Below are 20,399 nucleotides of genomic sequence, written 5' to 3'. Positions count from 1 at the left end.
AAATCAGTGAGAAATGGAGAAAAATCAGTGAAAAACGGGGGGGGAATCTTTGAAAAATGGGGAAAAAAATCAGTGAGAAATGGGGGAAAAAAAATCCATGAAAAATGGGGGAATAAATCAGTGAGAAACGGGGAAAAGTGGGGGAAAAAATAATTGAGAAATGGGGAAAAAAATCAGTGATATATGGGGAGAAAATCAGTGATTAATGGGCGGAAAAATGCATGAAAAATGGAAGGAAAAATTCAGAGAGAAATGGGGGCAAATATCAGTGATAAATGGGGAAAAAAATCAGTGATTAATGGGGGGAAAAATGCATGGAAAATGGGGGGAAAATTCAGAGAGAAATGGGGGCAAAAATCAGTGAGCAATGGGGGGGAAAATCGGGAAATATCCATGGAAAAATGGGGGGAAAAAATCAGTGAGAAATGGGGGAAAAAATCAGTGAGAAATGGGGGAAACATCATGGTGAAATGGGGAAAAAAAATCTTTGATAAATTGGGGAAACAAATCATTGAGAAATGTGGGAAAAAATCAGTGAGAAATGGGGAAAATATGGGAAAAAATCCACGAAAATTGCGGGAAAAAATGCATGAAAAATTGGGGAAAAATCAGTAAGAAATGGGGGAAAAAATCCATGAAAAATGGCGGGAAAAATCAGATCGGCGATCGATAGCTAATGCGTGCCTATGGATTAGATCGGCGATCGATTGATCGCGCCTGCCGATCGATTAGATCGGCGATCGATTGATCGCGCCTGCCGATCGATTAGATCGGCGATCGATTGCTCATGCCTGCCGATCGATTCGATCGGCGATCGATTGATCGCGCCTGCCGATCGATTCGATCGGCGATCGATTGATCGCGCCTGCCGATCGATTCGATCGGCGATCGATTGCTAATGCCTGCCGATCGATTAGATCGGCGATCGATTGATCGCGCATGCCGATCGATTAGATCGGCGATCGATTGCCAATGCCTGCCGATCGATTATATCGGCGATCGATTGATTGTGCCTGCCGATCGATTATATCGGCGATCGATTGATCGTGCCTGCCGATCGATTAGCTCGGCGATCAATTGATCGCGCCTGCCGATCGATTAGATCGGCGATCGATTGCTAATGCCTGCCGATCGATTAGATCGGCTGTCGATTGCCAATGCCTGCCGATCGATTGCTAATGCACACTATTTGCACACTCCTTGCACACCCTTTGCACTCATACAGATGCAGGAGGTTTCTCAGTTCTGGTCGGGGTTTTTTGGGGCGTTCATTCAGGGGGATTTCCTCAAGGATTGGGACACTCCTTGATTCCATCCCTTGCCTGTCTCCCAAGCGCCACCCTGTGGGCAGAGCGCGGTACTGCGCGCCTGCCTCTCCCAAGATGGCGGCTCGGGTGTCGCTCCCCGTCCTTCTAACTCTGGCTGCAAAAGGAGGGTGGCACAGCAAGGAGCCCGCTCGCTCTAGTGGGATGCCTGCGCACGACGCCGACACCGATCCCACGGGTGCGATTTTCGGCGGCGTTTCCAATCGTGCGGACATCTCCTTCAGCCCGCTTCGGCCCGGGGAAGAGGGGCGGGGCCGCCAGCGATGGTCCCGGCGCAGCCCGGGCAGGCTCGGGGCGGAGCCGGGGCTTGGCGAGGCGGGGCACGGAGCTCCCGGGGACGGGACCGGGCGGGGCCGGGGCGGTGCTTTAGGGGCGGTCCCCAGTGGTCCCAGGCGGCACCGGGGGCGGGGCCGGGTGATCCCGGAGCGGTACCGAGCTGTGCTGGGGACGGTGCTGCAGGGGCGGTGCCGGGCCCGCCTCAGGGTGATTGAATGCCCAGAAATCGCCTCCTCTGCCCCGTGCTCACACTGAGCTGCGGGCTGCAGCGTGCTGTCGGAGCTCCGCACACAGCACGGATTTGGGCTTCCCCTCCTCTCAAACCCTCTCCCCCTTCTTCCTCCTCCTCATCTTCCTCTTTGTCCTCTGTCACTGCTGAGGCTCTGGAAAGAACTGAAATTCTGCAGGGAGAGATGTCCTCTCGTGGCCCCAGGGACTGCCTCGGCACGGGCCAGGAGCGCCTCCGGCCCCTGCCTTCTCCTGCTTGAAAAGATCACCTGGAGCCCGAGCTCGGGGGGGTGAAATCAGCTGAAATCCAGGTAACTCTGTCAAGTGCCCCCCAGGGACATCGGCGGGGCTGGGGGATGAGGGTTTGAAACAGCAAATTCTTTGGAATATACACCTGTCCCTGTGCCGATGCTGCTGAGCTTCCTGCCACAGTATATCCCCACTCCATGAGGCGCTGTGAGGTTATGGCAGTGGGAATTGAGCAGGGAATTCGGGGCTATGGGCATAATTCACGGGAGCTAGCAAAGCTGACAGCCAACCCCAAATCGGGGCACAGCACAGAGAACAATCTGTGTGCTGCCCTGTCAGCTCAAGCTCCTGGGCTGGGAAGTATTGGGAGTTAAATGTATGGAATTACACAAATCACAGCAACTGGCATCACCCAGAGGGACAAACCAAGTCCCAAACAATTCCTCCACAATCCACTCTGGGAAAAACACCCTGTGCCTGCCAGGAGCTCTGACCCTGCTTTTCCTACCAGCTCCTGAGCAGTGTCAGGTCCACCACGACCCCTTTAAAATCCAGATAAACCCCAAATCTTACACAGTGATTAATCCAAAGAAAGTACTGAATTGTTGTCATTAAAAGCTCAAAACTCATTAAGAATTCTATGACAACAGTGTAATGGACTCCCAGGAACCTCATGAATGCTCTCAGTTTCATTTTTGTGTATTTTTACTCCCTCATTTGGCAGCTTGTAAAACTTATCCTGGAATTCAGAGGTCAAGCAGGATCGACTTTGGATTGACCTTCACCTCTGTTCCCACTTTGTGCAAACACAACTCGTGCCCAGGTGGGTGAACTCATCACCTCAGTTTTTCACTCCAGAGTATCCCCTCCTTATTTCCCTGTAGATGAACTCAGATCCACTCCTCACCTCCACTGGTCATCCAAGCGTCCATTCTGTTCCCCACAGGCCCTGGTGGCCCCGGGGAGCTCCCTTGGCCTTTCTCCTGCCCCTCTGCAGCCCGAGGTCGCTACACAAACAGTTCTTGTGTCCCCTCTAAATGACCCCAGGTTTTCTGCTCAATGAATGGCATGACCCGTGCCCACTGCTCATGATTCACCCAACCAAAATCAAGAGCAAATGTTGCTTGGGCTTTAAGAACTTGAAATAACTCTGAAGCAAAAGAAATCACCTTTTTCTTCTGGTTTTTATTTTTATTTTTTCATTTAAGATGCTGGACTTGCCTCTGTGGATGTGTGCTGAGCTCTCACTGCAGGGGACTGTCAGGCCTGAATGGCTGTGAGTTCGTGTTCTTCTCAGTAGGGAATCAGAAATTATTCTTAGACCATAGAATTGTTTTCTGAAACCTTTCCCCTTTCCTCTTTGTGCCTTTGAATTTTTCAGCTGTTCCCTGTTGTCACTTCCCCTGCCTGACTTCTGTGCAGCTCCTAGCTGGGAAAAACTGGGAAAACTTAGGGGGTACAGAGGTGGAATTTTTGGCTGGATTTTTCTAACATTTCTAATTTTGCTGAACTTATTTCCCCAGTGAGAAGAGCACGAACTCACAGCCATGCAGGCCTGACAGTCACTGCGGGAAATCTGGCACAGTATTAATAAGTAACCTTTCCTGAGAGCAGTCACCACCCCAGTCCTCCAGCCTTGTCAAATGTTTGCAATGAATGGACCCAAGTTCTAATCCTTAATCTAAATTTATGTCAGCTTTTGTTAGAAAGATACCGGACAGTAAATCATACAAGAAAATTTAAAAATTGCACAAAGAATAGCCGGCCCAGACCAAACCCAACCGCCCCCATCAGTGCTCCACCCCAATTTTGGGAGAAACAGTGATACAGTTTATAAATACTCTCCTTCCACACTATTCAGTCCTTCACCGCACATCCCCAGAGAGGAGTCCCTCAGACCTTGCTCCCCTGAACACCAGGAGAGCTGGAGTTTCACCCAGATCCCACATTCCCATGGCAGTTAATCCCAGCAGGGAGGCAAAGAGGAACCCTGCATCCTCTGACATAGCCCACAGCACGGGCAGCACCAGGAGCCCTCCAGGCTCAGACCTCTGGTGCTGAAGCCTCTGGGCTTTGGCTGCTCAAACACCACAGCTCTTGGCAAAGATGGCAGGAGAGTCGTGATTCTTCCTGTCCTAAAAGAGAGGAGGAAAAGAAAATTAAGTCGACTGCAGAAGGATTCCAGCTCTCACACTTCTGGGGGGGGGAGAGGGAGGGGGAAGTGATTTGCCTAATTTCCACTGAAATCAGAGGTAAATGGTTCTAATCTGTATCCTTGGAAATCTGCAATTAGATATTTCGTCAACACTGGATTTAGTCTATTAAAAGCTGTACATTTTTCCCTCAACCATACTTTATGCATACTAGAGAAATAAATTTGCACGTTTTCTGGCTTTTCTGACATTTCCTGGCTTTTTAATCCTAGTCTTTGCCTTCTGAAAAGCATTAATTGACTCAATTTTCACTCATGACAAATCCACCTGGTTTTTAAAATATGAGATTTTACATTCATAGCGACAGAATTTTCATTGACATTTAAACTTGACTGAAAAATGTGCATGATTTCTACTGTGTTACCCTGAATGAGAACTCTATCTGTCAATTTAAATAACTTTCACTCTTTTCTTATTCATCATACAGCTTTTATCCCTTCAGATACCTTTGCTTTCTATCTATATTGTACAGCAAACCTCCACAACTTTAACTTTTCCATCTTTTCTGAGACATGTTTTCTTGTATTTCAATTACCAGTGGCCTGGCGTTTCATTTGCTCTGGCTTTCTTTGTGACTTTTGTTACCTTATTTAGCCCACGAAAACACCCACAGGGAATATAACCACAGCAGCTTATCAGAGCTGTAAAATTGAGGCTACATTTCTGATGTGCAATATGCTCTTGCAGTACCTTCACGAGGGCATTCTGCATACAGCAGGAGAATATTTACTGATGTACTAGTGCAATAATGACCCACCTGCCTCTGCTCCTCTCTGGGGCACTTTCTGTCTGTAGGGATTGGAATTAACGACAGTCTCTCTGTGCTGCCTGATGTCAGAGCTGAGAAAGGTGTCGAGGATATATAAGAGTCGTGAGACTTGCCAGAAAGGAAGAGGGAGAAGGATACTCCAGAGCCAGATGCAAGCGTGGAATTGTTGCATGCACACTTCCTGCTAACCATGAGGGCTTGCTGGCTTCTCCAGTTAGATCTGTGACCACAAAAAGGTAAATACTTTGCCTTTTTTCTTACTTTCCCTGCAGTGTAAAAGATGCGCCTTTAGAAAAGCACTATATCCCCTATTATTAATCAAGAGCATTTTTTCAGGAAAAGACTAAGACAGCTTTAAAGTAAACTGCACTGGGGACCAGAATTTGAGACTGGGATATGTCAGGAAACGCAAATCAGAGATAAGGGATAGGATTGAAACTACTGGATGGAAAATGAGCATTTACTGCTGAGAGCTATATTTCTGAAACTGAATTGTGTCACTAAACTTGAAGGGATCATTTTTCTCACTCTAGCTTGTGAAAAAGACTAATTGCTCTTGATTTAGGACAGAATGGGCATCGGTGATAGGATGTACTGAAGAGTATTTGGGTTAGCTTTCAGTTTTGAATCACTATTCTTTTCAGAAAGTTTGGAAGGGAAGATGCACAACCTGAAGTTGTCAGTTTTCTTCATTGCACTTTCTGTCACTCTGAGCTGTTTGGAAGCTACACCTATTGAGGGGTGAGTGACAAATAATCATGTTTATTTCTTTTTAGGGAAAAAGGTGTTCAGATTATTGCATGAGTTGCTTTTGCTTTCATGTCTTAAATAATATAAAAATAGAGTTATTCAAGCTCACTGTTTTATTGTTGTTCAGAGATTACTGTCTCTGGCTGATGATCTATCTGATGGTACTTCCAAGAGACAAGGATGGATGTTGCCTGTAATGTCACACAATACACTCTCAGGACTCAGTGAGGAAATGCCAGAACAACCAGCAGCAAAGACAAAAAGGTATTGATTTTCCTTGTTTCTTCCAGCCATATCAGATTGAATCATGAAGCAAACTTTGTTCCAGTGATATCCTGCTATTTGAGAGACTTTGCTTCTGCTTTTTTTCCCTCAGGAAAAAAAAAAAAAGATATTAAAATATCCTTCTACTAAACAGAGCTTTCCTATAAGCATAAAGATCAGCTTTTCTGTAACAAAAAGATCAAAGCATTTAGGGTCGAAAGTGAAATCCAGGGACTTTGTTTCAAATCATTTGATCATTTTACGATTATAAACTTTCTTAAATTAAAGAGGCTGCAAACTCTACATTACCTTGTGAAGAAAGGTGCATTTTGCAAGCGCCTTACTTTTTAAAAAGTTCATCAGATTTCCAAGCCTGGAGGGGAAAGAAAAGAAAACATACCCTTCTTAATAATACTGCAGCTCTACTGGAATGGAATTATTTTATGGTAAAAATGCTTTCAGTAATTAAGCAATTTTAAAATCACATAATTAAATATTAATCATAGGAAGAAGGAAAAGAAGAAATTGATTCTGAGAGAATTTCACTTGTCTGAAATATATTGTTATTTATAAATTCAATTTCAGGACCTCTGTGAGAACCAGTTGCTATTTGAACCTTGTGTGGTAAGGACTTGAATAAAACCAAAAGAAATATCCATGAAAGTCAATGGGAGGTTATATAAAGCCCTATGCAACAATTTTCTTGTAATGCAATTACACATTTAAAATATTAATTGCTTAAGAACTGCTGCCTATCTACTAATCAAGAACCTGTATAAGACAGACATTCCTTTCATAGCTGCCTTTCCTCTTGTATTATTAGATCAATACAAATAACTTCAAAAGGTTATATGACATTTTAGATGATAGATTTAATAATCAGTAAGCAAAGGAACACATTGGTAACTGCTCAGAGTTTGAAACTGGGATATAGCTGCTCTTCACAGTAAATTTTAGCCACAAAGTGATATCTAATTCATGCCATATCAGCATGAAGAAGTCCAAGAAAATATGCAACAACTCAGTAGGCAATCTCTGCGAGCAAGTATTTCTGTTTGAAGGAAGAACACAGTAATCTAAGAAACAAGTCTGAAAACCCAAGCTAACCATTACATTGCAATTTAAAAAAAACCCTCGTGCTACATAGGTTTTACGTGGAGTTCTGTAAATGATCTGTCGGTTCAGATCATAAAATGTTATTTCTAGATACGGATCCTTCCTCGGACACTCTTTAAAGTATCATTCAGCAAAGGATTTTCTCTCACCACAACAGAACTTTCAATTTGCTGGTGTTTCAAAAGAGATGTGGCAGGTTTTTTTTTTTTTAGATGAAACCTCTGTTTAGTCAGAGCTAAGTGGGAGAGAGACAGAGCAAAAGACCGTCCTAAGTGATTCTGCAGTTGGCAGAAGCTGGCAATGCCTGCTACTTCTCATGATATGTGGTGCAGATGGGAGAAAGAGTCTTTGGGTTTAATCCACTTGCTGTGGACTGGAATATTACCACTCACTTCAGTGAGAGCAGGATGTAATTCTGTGAAAACATGAGAACTGAATAAATGTTAGTGATCATCATTATGTTAGTAATCCTCATGATATCAGCAAGAGCTCTAAATAGATTTAGAAGTTCAGCTGAAAGTTAAACATTTAATCATTGCTTTCACTTTGTGTCTCACCTATACTATCATTACAGGTCTTCTAAATGTCATAAACTGCTGTGCAGGATATCAATAAAAACGACATATGACAGTTCATGTCTCTGCATTTGAATAACCTCCATCATTAAAACTGATAATAGCACCCAGCACAAGGATTTTTTTCAGGAACAAAGTAGGTGGTGGGAAGATTCTAATGTTCCTGTATTTGTGCACATATTAAAAGAACTCCCACATTAGCAGAGCTCAAATGACTATGAGAAGTGGCACACTCGATGGCTCATCGTTTGACTTACTGCTGGCTGTCTTTGTTTCACCTTGGCAGTCACCAGCTGGAGAAGAGGAGATGCAACACGGCCACGTGTGTGACGCAGCGCTTGGCCGATTTCCTGGTGCGCTCCAGCGGCAGCACCGGGGCCCTTTACCCGCCCACCAACGTGGGCTCCAACACCTACGGAAAGAGGGACAGAGAGCCCCAGAGCCACGCACAGCTTTAGGCTCTGGAGATGGCTGCTGACACTAGAAGCTCAGTTTTTATTGTATCAACAACCTCTCAGTCATTTATTACTTGTAGAGTCTTACCAGTGCCTTGTTTTCTCTGTGTGTGTGGGGGGGTATGTGATTTATGTTCATCATTCCACCATGCATGTACAATGACATGCATAGGCTATTCTTCCAACCCCATTAAGAACTCCAGAAATCTGCTTGTTAAAATCCTTTGTAAAAATCTGTCACGATAATAAATGGAAAAGTAATGGCAACAATGTTATTATTATTATTATTATTATTATTATTATTATTATTATTATTATTATTATTATTATTATTATTATTATTATTATTATTATTATTATTAAAAGGATGAAAAAGATAACCCATGATGTGTATGTCTTTATAGTCACAGTCTGGTAAGAGAAAGAAACCGCCTTAATTAAAGAACAATAAATATCAGAATGCTAGCAAAAGTTATGTCCTAATGAAAGTAAAACAGAAGAATCTTCTGTTTTTTAAACATCTACAGCATCTTGTCTGGTACAGTTGAAGGAACAACTAGATGAGAAAAGATGCTGCATTGTGCACCATAATCAGACAATTATGCAGTTAACTGATTGGCCTGTTTCCACTATAACATACAGCAAGCAAGGAAACGTGGTCTTGCAGCACAGACTTCTGTGCCTACTGAGCAGGGGATTTTAAGGATTTGCAGTTCTTATGTTAAGATGATATCAGTAAAATGTAAGCATAATAAGTATAATAATATATGTAAGTATAATAAATATCAATAAGAGATAGCTCTGATACAATCTAGGAGAAACTCCCATCCTTGGGTATTCCTTTCCTTAACTACAGTAACAAAGGGAAGAGAAAAAACAATGAGTAGCTCAAGAACCAAAACACATCATAGAAACTCAGTAATTTTTTCCACTGGCATACTTAAATTGCTACCAAAATCCAGGGGAAATATTTCAGAGATGGGCAGACCTTAATGAGAATCTGACGGCATTATTTTCTCCTATCTCAGCCCAGAATCAGGGCAGGCTTAAAAACCTTTAAGTTCCTTTAAATTTTAAGCAAATTTTCATAGAGGTGAGCTGTTTCATTTCACAGAAATGGCTGTTTTGTCCACACTTCCTCAGTGAAGGGTTCACTGTTGTCCGAAAAACATTATTGTCCAATTACGAAAAACATTCAGCAGAACCTTAGTTCTGGAGAGGCAAATGAAAGTTCAATAACTGCCTTCAGTTGGTTTGTTTCCATTACAAAGTATACCTCGAAATAGAAACATTTTTGCTAATTTAATGTTAAATGGCATATTCACATCATTTCACACACAAAAAAATGCATGGGAATAAAAAGTACAGGATTCCTCCTGTAAAAAGTGTTATTAATTACTCTCTTTATTGAGGGAAGTTTCAACCTTCATTAAAGTTCTAATGGATATTAATTCTGAATTTTATTGAGAAAACCGTTTATATGCCATTGAACTAATACTTCTGCCAGCTTGAAATGCCTTCCATTCCAGTTACTTTTGAGTTACGCTGCACACACACTGTGCGTTTAATTGGTTTTTAATTTAGAATATTTATTTCATTTATTAACATTTCAGAAAACAAATGAGAGAGAGGACAGCTTTGAAGTGTCACTGCGAGATTGTTTGTACAGAGCAGTAACCAAGTGGAGCCTTCCCTGTGGGTAGCTGCTGATCTCTAGGCTGATCCCAGCCCGGAATATGAGCCACGCTTTATGCACCAGATTTTGTTTTTTCAGCTACCATTTGACAAACACTAACAAAGCACAGGCTGTCCATGCACAGGACCAGTGAAACTGGGTACATTATTTTCTGCCTCACACACTCTCGAATCTGGTGGATTGGATACCAGCATCTATTTCACACAATCAAACTATTCCACAAATACTGAAAAATCTAACTCGGTTCCTAAGTCAGTGAAACCACCAAGAGAGAAAAGAGGGGGACCATCTCACCTGTCTTTAGCTCCTCTTTGTCTAACCAGTTGTCAGCGCTCTCCTGCTATTTGGTGGAGGAAGACTACTTCCAATTCATCCCAGCTTAGACACCTATTTTAGGATGGGATTAATCACGCCTGAAGTGCCTCTATTTCTTCGCTGATGATAGAGAGTGTCTAGACAATTAGCTGAAAATGAGCACTTAGATTTAAGATAACTAGAGTTAGTTGACAGGAATCTCATCTGCATTTGGTATGAACCGTTCAAACTAAAATCAAAGAGAAAAAGATTTGGTAAAAAAAACCCCCACACCACCAGCACCTCAGACTCCAAATCAACTTTCATTCTGAGCTACGTTAGTTAATTCATCAGCCAGAGCATCTTGAGAAACTTCCTTCAGTGAGATTTGTTCCCGCCCGTACTCCCTTGAGAAGACAGCTCTGCTCCCTCCCTCCTGCTGTTGCTGCACTTGGCCTCTCAGAGACGAAGCATCTAGCCATAGTAAGGCTGGATACAAGCACAGTCCAGGGCTAAATGAGCCAGGAAAAGAATGGACTGTAATGGAAAAAAGAAAATAAATACATTTATTTAATAATGAATTAATTACTAATAAGCATTTAAGCATTACTTCATCAGCTCTGCAAACAGCATGGCCAGAATTTTCTGTGCATTTTTAAAAATCCCACTATGTATTTCTAGGCTTCTTCAGGGATGTAAATATTACTTGAGAATCGAGCCTTAGATAGATTGGATTCTTTTTCAATTCATCTGGCTTCCCTACACCTTTCAGAGAATATGCAAGCAAACAAAAAATACAAAAGAGGAAAATTAAGAATACAGACAATGTGATAAACATGGCATTATTCCCCTTAAAAAACCGAAGATACTAAACCTCTGCTTTTTAGCATGTAAGTAATGAAGTCACACACGCCGCATATCAGGCAATGTTTAAATACAAAGCCAGTCCTAAAAAAGTCCAAGTGCACAAGCATAAAATAAAGCAGGAATATTTTGTCTAAGGATATATCGCTCAGTATTACCCATTAGCATTCCTTGTTTAACCTTTTATTGCATCTACTTATGTTAGTCACTTATAGACTCTTTAAATCTCTGTTGTTTCCCCCCACTTTCTACACAAGGCTTTTACTTTTTAATGCATTAAAGGCTATTGTTGCAGCCACAGAACACTCCCATTGCACTTACCTATGCCCGATATGCAACAAATAGAAGTAAGAAAGCCTTCTCCTGCTGATATGACCGCTGCTCTTCCGGCCCTGCAGCCTCTCACCCCTACACCCTTCTAGAAACTCATGGCTGCTATCTTGCTGTGCTGCATCAAGAACAAATATGTTATTGAAATATAGAAATCATTGCCACCTGGAATAGGGTTCTGCAGTTGCTACTGCCCGAGGAATGAAAGGAAAACAGAGGTGGCCACACTGGCTGCACACTTGAATGCAATTACACAGCTGAATTCATGCACAAGTAAAATATAACCCGAAGGAAAGAAAAAATACCGGTTTTCTAGTGAAGCACAGAACAGCATCAATTTCCACAAACGAGGCTCAGTCCGAGTAAGAGCTGCAGCCCCACACTGCCTGGGGGGTTCTTCACTCCTTCCACACCCCAGTCCCCTCTCTCCAGCAGAGCAGCAACATCCAAGCTCGGTGTTCCAGCTGCTCATGTCTCTTTCAAAGAAAACTTAGCAATAAAAGCAGCTGTGAGTCAGGAAGACAGCCGAGTTTGCCCTTGAAAGGAGGTGGTCACACACAGTGAAAGACAAAATGCACAGAGAGCTCCTAAGGAAAAAAGGCAGCGACCACGTCTTTTCCCTGGGCTCTGCAGGGGAGGGGCTGTGCCGGCAATGTCCCTCCTGTGCCAAGTGTCACGATCCAAAAAAAAACCAACCCCAAATTATGGATTAGGATTATTGATTAGCAGGAGCGTGACCAGAGCCCCGGCAGGACGGCAGCGCAGCGCCGCCTGGCGGCGGAGCAGGAGAGCAGCGCCGGACCCCGTGCCAGTGTCGGTATCGCCGCGTCCCCTGCTGGCCGTGGCCATGCCGGTCCCGATGCCGCCCACGCCCCCCCGCGCGGCACCGGGTCGGCCCTCCGCCCGACTTCGTCGCGTCTCCGCCGTCGCTGTCCCTCCCGCCCCGAACTTCGGCGCCGCGGCCCGCCTCTTGGCATCATCTCGTCAACGCCCCACGGCGTCTCGCCCCCCCGCGGGACCCGAGCGTCCCCCGGGTCACCCGTCCGCAACACCGACGCACCACCCCCCCGCGGGACCTCGACAGCACATCCCCGCAGATCATAACGCCGGCGAGCAGAACTTCATGCGGGCCGCCATATTTGTCCGGTATCACGTGACCGGACGGGCGCCGCCATATTTACTGTTAGGGGCGGTCCCTGGCGGCCCGGCGGGGGCGGAGAGTGGGGAGGAGGCGGGGACAGTGGGCGGGGACACGGTGACGGCACTGATGGGGGTGGAGCCGAACGTGGCGGGAATGGGGGGTTCTGATAGGCGGGCCGGAACTGCCTCGGGCTCTGATTGGCTGGCCTGGCCGGCCCTTCCACATAAATAGCGTGTGCTGCAGCGGGTCGGGCACTGCGGAGGCGGCGGCGGAAGAGGTAAGGGCGGGGTCTTGGGGGACGGCGGGGCCGAGCGGCGGGGCGTGGCGGGCCGGCGTGGCGGGGCCGAGCGGCGTCACGCGGCGGGGCGGAGCGCGGGGGGGGCGGCGGTCCGGGACAGCGCGCGGCCGCAGCGTTCCGGGGGTCCGCGGCGGGGCCGAGCGGCGTCGCGCGGCGGGGCGCGGCGGGGCGGGGCCGAGCGGCGTCACGCGGCGGGGCGGAGCGCGGGGGGGGCGGCGGTCCGGGACAGCGCGCGGCCGCAGCGTTCCGGGGGTCCGCGGCGGCGGCGAGTGGGGAGGCGACGGGCGGGGACGCCGTAACGGGACTGATGGGGGTGGAGCCGAGCGTGGCGGGAGTGGGGGGGCTCTGATAGGCGGGCCGGAACTGCCTCGGGCTCTGATTGGCTGGCCTGGCCATAAATAGCGTGTATTTCGCAGGGTCGGGGCACTGCGGAGGCAGCGGCGGAAGAGGTAAGGGCGGGATCTGAGGGGGGCGGGCGGCGGTTAGGGGTGGCGCCGGGGCCCGGCCGGCGCGGCGTGGGGGCCGGGGTGGGTCGGCGGGCAGGCCCGAGCGGAGCTGCGGGGCGTGGTGGTGGGGGGGGCGGGGCCCAGGGGGAGGCGACAGGGCCGGCCCGGGCGGCGCGGGGGGGGCGGCAGGGGCGGCGCGGGGGGGGGGAGGTGGCGGGGCCGGCCCGGGCGGCGCGGGGGGGGGGGGGCGACAGGGCCGGCCCGGGCGGCGCGGGGGCGGGGGGGGCGGCGCGGGGGGGGGGAGGTGGCGGGGCCGGCCCGGGCGGAGCGGCGCGGGGTGGAGCGCAGCCGAGGGGCGGGGCCCGCGGCGGAGCGCGGCCGCTGGGGCCCGGCGTGGCGTGTAGGGGGGGCGGCTACTGGGTCTGGGGGACTGGCTGCTCCTAGTGAGGGCAATTTATATGGTTTCAAGTATTGGGAATAAAGGTGCTTTTTTATGTTTTTTTTATCTCTAAGCTTTATATGATTTAATCGCGTTTTCTTCTTTCTTAGACTGAAACTGAGAGGCTGGAGCTGAGGAAGCAGAGCTGGAGAAATACGGTAAGGTTTGAAAACATAACTGCTTTGGGGCTGTGTTAGGGCATATGGAGGCACGATGGTATGTGTGTGGCTGGATATTAAATCACTAAGGGATATGAAAGGGAGTCTAGAGATGTTAATGGGGTAAGGATTCTCAGATTGTGGCTGAAATATGAGTTCAGGAGGTGCTCAAACCACAGAGAGGTAGAGGTAAAAAAAAATATCCTGCCGTGGAAAGCAGAAAGACCATTACATGGCACAGCCGGAGCAATGTGGATCCAGAAGCGAAGCAGAAGAACTGGCAGTTGAATAAAGCTTGTGGTTTGAAAAAGAGCTGAAATCACAGGGGCTGGGGCAAAAGGGGTGTCTGAAATGATTGACTCTGAAATCGCTCGTGCCGGGTTAGAAGGGATGGAGGTGAAATCGCCGTAGGAGCGGGATACGGACTGGGGCAGGCTTCGAGGCTCTGGGGCGGGAGGTGAATTGGTGCGGGGCTGGAGCCAAGACACAGATGCTGTGCATTGAAGGTGGAGAAGATTGCTCTTGCAGAGATGGAGAAAGGCTCAGGTGAAGTCAGAAGAGCAGAGCTGGCAGTTGAATAAAGCTTGTGGTTTGAAAAAGAGCTGAAATCACAGGGGCTGGGGCAAAAGGGGTGTCTGAAATTATTGACTCTGAAGTTGCTCGTGCCGGGTTTGAAGCCGTTATCGGGGTAGACACCATAGGGGTGCCATCGAGACGGGGCGATCCGTGCACCAAGATTGGCACAGGTCCGGGCTGTTGAAGGTGGGTCTGGGTCGCGTGCCAGCGCATGGAACGGGGACACGAAGGGCTGTAATAGGAGGGGGGACCGTAGGGCCGGAGGTGAAATATCCATGGGAGCGGGATATGTACCGGGGCAGGCTTCGAGGCTCTGGGGCGGGAGGTGAATTGGTGCGGGGCTGGAGCCAAGACACAGATGCTGTGCATTGAAGGTGGAGAAGATTGCTCTTGCAGAGATGGAGAAAGGCTCAGGTGAAGTCAGAAGAGCAGAGCTGGCAGTTGAATAAAGCTTGTGGTTTGAAAAAGAGCTGAAATCACAGGGGCTGGGCTAAAAGGGGTGTCTGAAATGATTGACTCTGAAATCGCTCGTGCTGGGTTAGAAGGGATGGAGGTGAAATCGCCGTAGGAGCGGGATACGGACTGGGGCAGGCTTCGAGGCTCTGGGGCGGGAGGTGAATTGGTGCGGGGCTGGAGCCAAGACACAGATGCTGTGCATTGAAGGTGGAGAAGATTGCTCTTGCAGAGATGGAGAAAGGCTCAGGTGAAGTCAGAAGAGCAGAGCTGGCAGTTGAATAAAGCTTGTGGTTTGAAAAAGAGCTGAAATCACAGGGGCTGGGGCAAAAGGGGTGTCTGAAATGATTGACTCTGAAATCGCTCGTGCTGGGTTAGAAGGGATGGAGGTGAAATCGCCGTAGGAGCGGGATACGGACTGGGGCAGGCTTCGAGGCTCTGGGGCGGGAGGTGAATTGGTGCGGGGCTGGAGCCAAGACACAGATGCTGTGCATTGAAGGTGGAGAAGATTGCTCTTGCAGAGATGGAGAAAGGCTCAGGTGAAGTCAGAAGAGCAGAGCTGGCAGTTGAATAAAGCTTGTGGTTTGAAAAAGAGCTGAAATCACAGGGGCTGGGGCAAAAGGGGTGTCTGAAATGATTGACTCTGAAATCGCTCGTGCCGGGTTAGAAGGGATGGAGGTGAAATCGCCGTAGGAGCGGGATACGGACTGGGGCAGGCTTCGAGGCTCTGGGGCGGGAGGTGAATTGGTGCGGGGCTGGAGCCAAGACACAGTTGCTGTGCATTGAAGGTGGAGAAGATTGCTCTTGCAGAGATGGAGAAAGGCTCAGGTGAAGTCAGAAGAGCAGAGCTGGCAGTTGAATAAAGCTTGTGGTTTGAAAAAGAGCTGAAATCACAGGGGCTGGGGCAAAAGGGGTGTCTGAAATGATTGACTCTGAAATCGCTCGTGCCGGGTTAGAAGGGATGGAGGTGAAATCGCCGTAGGAGCGGGATACGGACTGGGGCAGGCTTCGAGGCTCTGGGGCGGGAGGTGAATTGGTGCGGGGCTGGAGCCAAGACACAGATGCTGTGCATTGAAGGTGGAGAAGATTGCTCTTGCAGAGATGGAGAAAGGCTCAGGTGAAGTCAGAAGAGCAGAGCTGGCAGTTGAATAAAGCTTGTGGTTTGAAAAAGAGCTGAAATCACAGGGGCTGGGGCAAAAGGGGTGTCTGAAATTATTGACTCTGAAGTTGCTCGTGCCGGGTTTGAAGCCGTTATCGGGGTAGACACCATAGGGGTGCCATCGAGACGGGGCGATCCGTGCACCAAGATTGGCACAGGTCCGGGCTGTTGAAGGTGGGTCTGGGTCGCGTGCCAGCGCATGGAACGGGGACACGAAGGGCTGTAATAGGAGGGGGGACCGTAGGGCCGGAGGTGAAATATCCATGGGAGCGGGATATGTACCGGGGCAGGCTTCGAGGCTCTGGGGCGGGAGGTGAATTGGTGCGGGGCTGGAGCCAAGACACAGATGCTGTGCATTGAAGGTGGAGAAGATTGCTCTTGCAGAGATGGAGAAAGGCTCAGGTGAAGTCAGAAGAGCAGAGCTGGCAGTTGAATAAAGCTTGTGGTTTGAAAAAGAGCTGAAATCACAGGGGCTGGGCTAAAAGGGGTGTCTGAAATGATTGACTCTGAAATCGCTCGTGCTGGGTTAGAAGGGATGGAGGTGAAATCGCCGTAGGAGCGGGATACGGACTGGGGCAGGCTTCGAGGCTCTGGGGCGGGAGGTGAATTGGTGCGGGGCTGGAGCCAAGACACAGATGCTGTGCATTGAAGGTGGAGAAGATTGCTCTTGCAGAGATGGAGAAAGGCTCAGGTGAAGTCAGAAGAGCAGAGCTGGCAGTTGAATAAAGCTTGTGGTTTGAAAAAGAGCTGAAATCACAGGGGCTGGGGCAAAAGGGGTGTCTGAAATGATTGACTCTGAAATCGCTCGTGCTGGGTTAGAAGGGATGGAGGTGAAATCGCCGTAGGAGCGGGATACGGACTGGGGCAGGCTTCGAGGCTCTGGGGCGGGAGGTGAATTGGTGCGGGGCTGGAGCCAAGACACAGATGCTGTGCATTGAAGGTGGAGAAGATTGCTCTTGCAGAGATGGAGAAAGGCTCAGGTGAAGTCAGAAGAGCAGAGCTGGCAGTTGAATAAAGCTTGTGGTTTGAAAAAGAGCTGAAATCACAGGGGCTGGGGCAAAAGGGGTGTCTGAAATGATTGACTCTGAAATCGCTCGTGCCGGGTTAGAAGGGATGGAGGTGAAATCGCCGTAGGAGCGGGATACGGACTGGGGCAGGCTTCGAGGCTCTGGGGCGGGAGGTGAATTGGTGCGGGGCTGGAGCCAAGACACAGTTGCTGTGCATTGAAGGTGGAGAAGATTGCTCTTGCAGAGATGGAGAAAGGCTCAGGTGAAGTCAGAAGAGCAGAGCTGGCAGTTGAATAAAGCTTGTGGTTTGAAAAAGAGCTGAAATCACAGGGGCTGGGCTAAAAGGGGTGTCTGAAATGATTGACTCTGAAATCGCTCGTGCCGGGTTAGAAGGGATGGAGGTGAAATCGCCGTAGGAGCGGGATACGGACTGGGGCAGGCTTCGAGGCTCTGGGGCGGGAGGTGAATTGGTGCGGGGCTGGAGCCAAGACACAGATGCTGTGCATTGAAGGTGGAGAAGATTGCTCTTGCAGAGATGGAGAAAGGCTCAGGTGAAGTCAGAAGAGCAGAGCTGGCAGTTGAATAAAGCTTGTGGTTTGAAAAAGAGCTGAAATCACAGGGGCTGGGGCAAAAGGGGTGTCTGAAATGATTGACTCTGAAATCGCTCGTGCTGGGTTAGAAGGGATGGAGGTGAAATCGCCGTAGGAGCGGGATACGGACTGGGGCAGGCTTCGAGGCTCTGGGGCGGGAGGTGAATTGGTGCGGGGCTGGAGCCAAGACACAGATGCTGTGCATTGAAGGTGGAGAAGATTGCTCTTGCAGAGATGGAGAAAGGCTCAGGTGAAGTCAGAAGAGCAGAGCTGGCAGTTGAATAAAGCTTGTGGTTTGAAAAAGAGCTGAAATCACAGGGGCTGGGCTAAAAGGGGTGTCTGAAATGATTGACTCTGAAATCGCTCGTGCCGGGTTTAGAAGCCGTTATCGGGGTAGATGCTGTAGGGGTGTCATCCAGATGGGGAGATCTGTGTGCCGAAATTGGTGCAGGCGTGGGGTATTGGAGGTGGGTCTGGGTCAGGGGCATGGGGGCTAGGGGGCCGGGGGGGACCAGAGGCCAGACAGTCAGTGCGTTAGGGGGCCTGGGCATCCTAGGGCAAGGTGGCTCACAGGTCAGCAGGGCCAGGTGGTCATGGGGCCTTGCGGCCACGGGACTTGGGGGCTAGGGGGACAGTGGACCCATGGGCCAGGGGTTCAATGGCCAGGGGCCTAATGGGTCATGGGAGCTGGGGGGATGAGGTGCCCAGGTTAGGGTTTGGGGTTGGACTTAGACTTGGGCTTAGTCTCCGTCTTGGGGTTGGGGTAAGGGGTAAAGGTTAGGGTTGGGGTTATAGTTAGGGTATGGGTAAGGGTACAGGTTAGTGTTAGGGTACGGGTACGGCTTAGGGTACCGGTGAGTGTTAGCGTACGGGTTAGGGTATGGTTTAGGGTTAGCGTACGGGTTAGGGTATGGGTAGAGGGTAAAGTTAGGTTTAGGGTTAGGATTTGTGTTAGGGTTAGGGTTATTTGGGTTACGGTTAGGGTTAGTTCGGTTAGGGTTAGGGTTATGGTTAGTGGGTTTAGGGTATGGGTTAGGGTTACTTGGGTTAAGGTTAGGGTTAGGGTTAGTGTTAGGGTTAGTTGGGTTAGGGTTAGGGTTATTTGGTTTAGGGTTAGGTTTACGGTCAGGGTTAGGGTTGGGTTTAGGTTTAGAGTTAGGTGGGTTAGGGTTATGGTTAGGGTTATTTTGGTAAAGGTTAGGCTTATGGTTAGTGATAGGGCTAGTTGGTTTAGGGTTAGGGTTAGGGTTATTTGGTTTAGGGTTAGGTTTAGGGTCAGGGTTAGGGTTAGGGTTATTTGGGCTAGGGTTATGGTTAGTTGGGTTAGGGTTATGGTTAGGGTTATTTTGGTAAAGGTTAGGCTTAGGGTTAGTGTTAGGGCTAGTTGGTTTAGGGTTAGGGTTATTTGGTTTAGGGTTAGGGTTAGGGTTATTTGGGCTAGGGTTAGGGTTATTGGGGCTAGGGCTAGGGTTAGGGTTGGGTTAGGGTTATAGTTAGGTCTATGGTTAGTTAGGTTACGGCTATGGTTAGGGTTATTTTGGTAAAGGTTAGGCTTAGGGTTAGTGTTAGGGCTAGCTGGTTTAGGGTTAGGGTTATTTGGTTTAGGGTTAGGTTTAGTGTCAGGGTCAGGGTTAGGGTTAGGGTTATTTGGGCTAGGGTTAGGGTTAGGGTTATGGTTAGTTGGGTTAGGGTTATGGTTAGTGTTATTTTGGTAAATGCTAGGCTTAGGGTTAGTGTTAGGCCTAGTTGGTTTAGGGTTAGGGTTAGTGTTATTTGGTTTAGGGTTAGGTTTAGGGTCAGGGTTAGGGTTAGGGTTATTTGGGCTAAGGTTAGGGTTAGAGTTAGGGTTAGGGTTATTGTTAGTTGGGTTAGGGTTATGGTTAGGGTTATTTTGGTAAAGGTTAGGCTTATGGTTAGTGTTAGGGCTAGTTAGTTGGTTTAGGGTTAGGGTTAGTGTTATTTGGTTTAGGGTTAGGTTTAGGGTCAGGGTTAGGGTTAGGGTTATTTGGCCTAGGGTTAGGGTTAGGGTTGTGGTTAGTTGGGTTAGGGTTATGGTTAGGGTTATTTTGGTAAAGGTTAGGCTTATGGTTAGTGTTAGGGCTAGTTGGTTTAGGGTTAGGGTTAGGGTTATTTGGTTTAGGGTAAGGTTTAGTGTCAGGGTTAGGGTAAGGGTTAGGGTTATTTGGACTAGGGTTAGGGATAGGTTTAGGGTGAGTTGGGTTAGGGTTATGGTTAGGGTTATTTTGGTAAAGGTTAGGCTTATGGTTAGTGTTAGGGCTAGTTGGTTTAGGGTTAGGGTTAGGGTTATTTGGTTTAGGGTTAGGTTTAGGGTCAGGGTTAGGGTTAGGGTTATTTGGGCTAGGGTTAGGGTTAGGGTTAGGTTTAGTTGGGTTTGGGTAATGGTTAGGGTTATTTTGTTAAAGGTTAGGCTTATGGTTAGTGTTAGGGCTAGTTGGTTTAGGGTTAGGGTTAGGGTTATTTAGTTTAGGGTTAGGTTTAGGGTCAGGGTTAGGGTTAGGGTTAGGGTTATTTGGGCTAGGGTTAGGGTTAGGGTTATGGTTAGTTTGGTTAGGGTTATGGTTAGGGTTATTTTGGTAAAGGTTAGGCATAGGGTTAGTGTTAGGGCTAGTTGGTTTAGGGTTAGGGTTAGGGTTATTTGGTTTAGGTTTAGCTTTAGAGTCAGGGTTAGGGTTAGGGTTATTTGGGCTAGGGTTAGGTTTAGGGTTAG

At 48.3% G+C, this 20,399-nt stretch overlaps 1 protein-coding gene and 1 long non-coding RNA gene across 3 annotated transcripts; both read left to right on the top strand.

Moving 5' to 3' along the window:
* The first annotated feature begins 1,902 nt into the window (after positions 1–1,902).
* LOC148217651 (islet amyloid polypeptide-like) lies at positions 1,903–8,490 on the top strand. 2 transcript variants are annotated; one of them, XR_015800901.1, is made up of 6 exons: positions 1,903–2,140; positions 2,803–2,901; positions 5,087–5,296; positions 5,705–5,801; positions 5,938–6,074; positions 7,765–8,042. XR_015800901.1 is itself a non-coding variant. In XM_088158519.1 (6 exons), the coding sequence occupies exons 4-6, from the start codon at positions 5,722–5,724 to the stop codon at positions 8,221–8,223; spliced, it is 387 nt and encodes a 128-aa protein (XP_088014645.1). In that variant the 5' UTR covers positions 1,904–2,140; positions 2,803–2,901; positions 5,087–5,296; positions 5,705–5,721; the 3' UTR covers positions 8,224–8,490. The 2 variants fall into 2 exon arrangements, 1 of the variants encoding a protein (XP_088014645.1); XM_088158519.1 differs by lacking the exon at positions 7,765–8,042 and adding an exon at positions 8,052–8,490 and having other exon boundaries at positions 1,904–2,140; positions 5,940–6,074.
* Positions 8,491–12,798: 4,308 nt separating this feature from the next.
* LOC148217650 (uncharacterized) lies at positions 12,799–14,569 on the top strand. The gene is made up of 3 exons (XR_015800904.1): positions 12,799–12,822; positions 13,260–13,292; positions 13,839–14,569. It is a non-coding gene; the product is annotated as an uncharacterized LOC148217650 (long non-coding RNA).
* Positions 14,570–20,399: the final 5,830 nt, after the last annotated feature.

The sequence above is a fragment of the Sturnus vulgaris genome, unplaced genomic scaffold (assembly GCF_052056855.1).
Source record: "Sturnus vulgaris isolate bStuVul1 unplaced genomic scaffold, bStuVul1.hap1 Scaffold_510, whole genome shotgun sequence".
NCBI classification, from domain to species: Eukaryota; Metazoa; Chordata; class Aves; order Passeriformes; family Sturnidae; genus Sturnus; species Sturnus vulgaris.
The sequence above is the reverse complement of the archived record's forward strand: the minus strand, read 5'-3'. Positions and strand labels throughout refer to the sequence as shown.

Bases quoted from the DNA above. Each gene is read 5' to 3' on its own strand.
- LOC148217651 (XM_088158519.1), top strand. From the start codon at position 5,722: ATGCACAACCTGAAGTTGTCAGTTTTCTTCATTGCACTTTCTGTCACT. The intron at 5,802-5,939 runs GTGAGTGACAAA...TGTTGTTCAGAG, and splicing joins GAAGCTACACCTATTGAGGG to ATTACTGTCTCTGGCTGATG. The intron at 6,075-8,051 runs GTATTGATTTTC...TCACCTTGGCAG, and splicing joins CCAGCAGCAAAGACAAAAAG to TCACCAGCTGGAGAAGAGGA.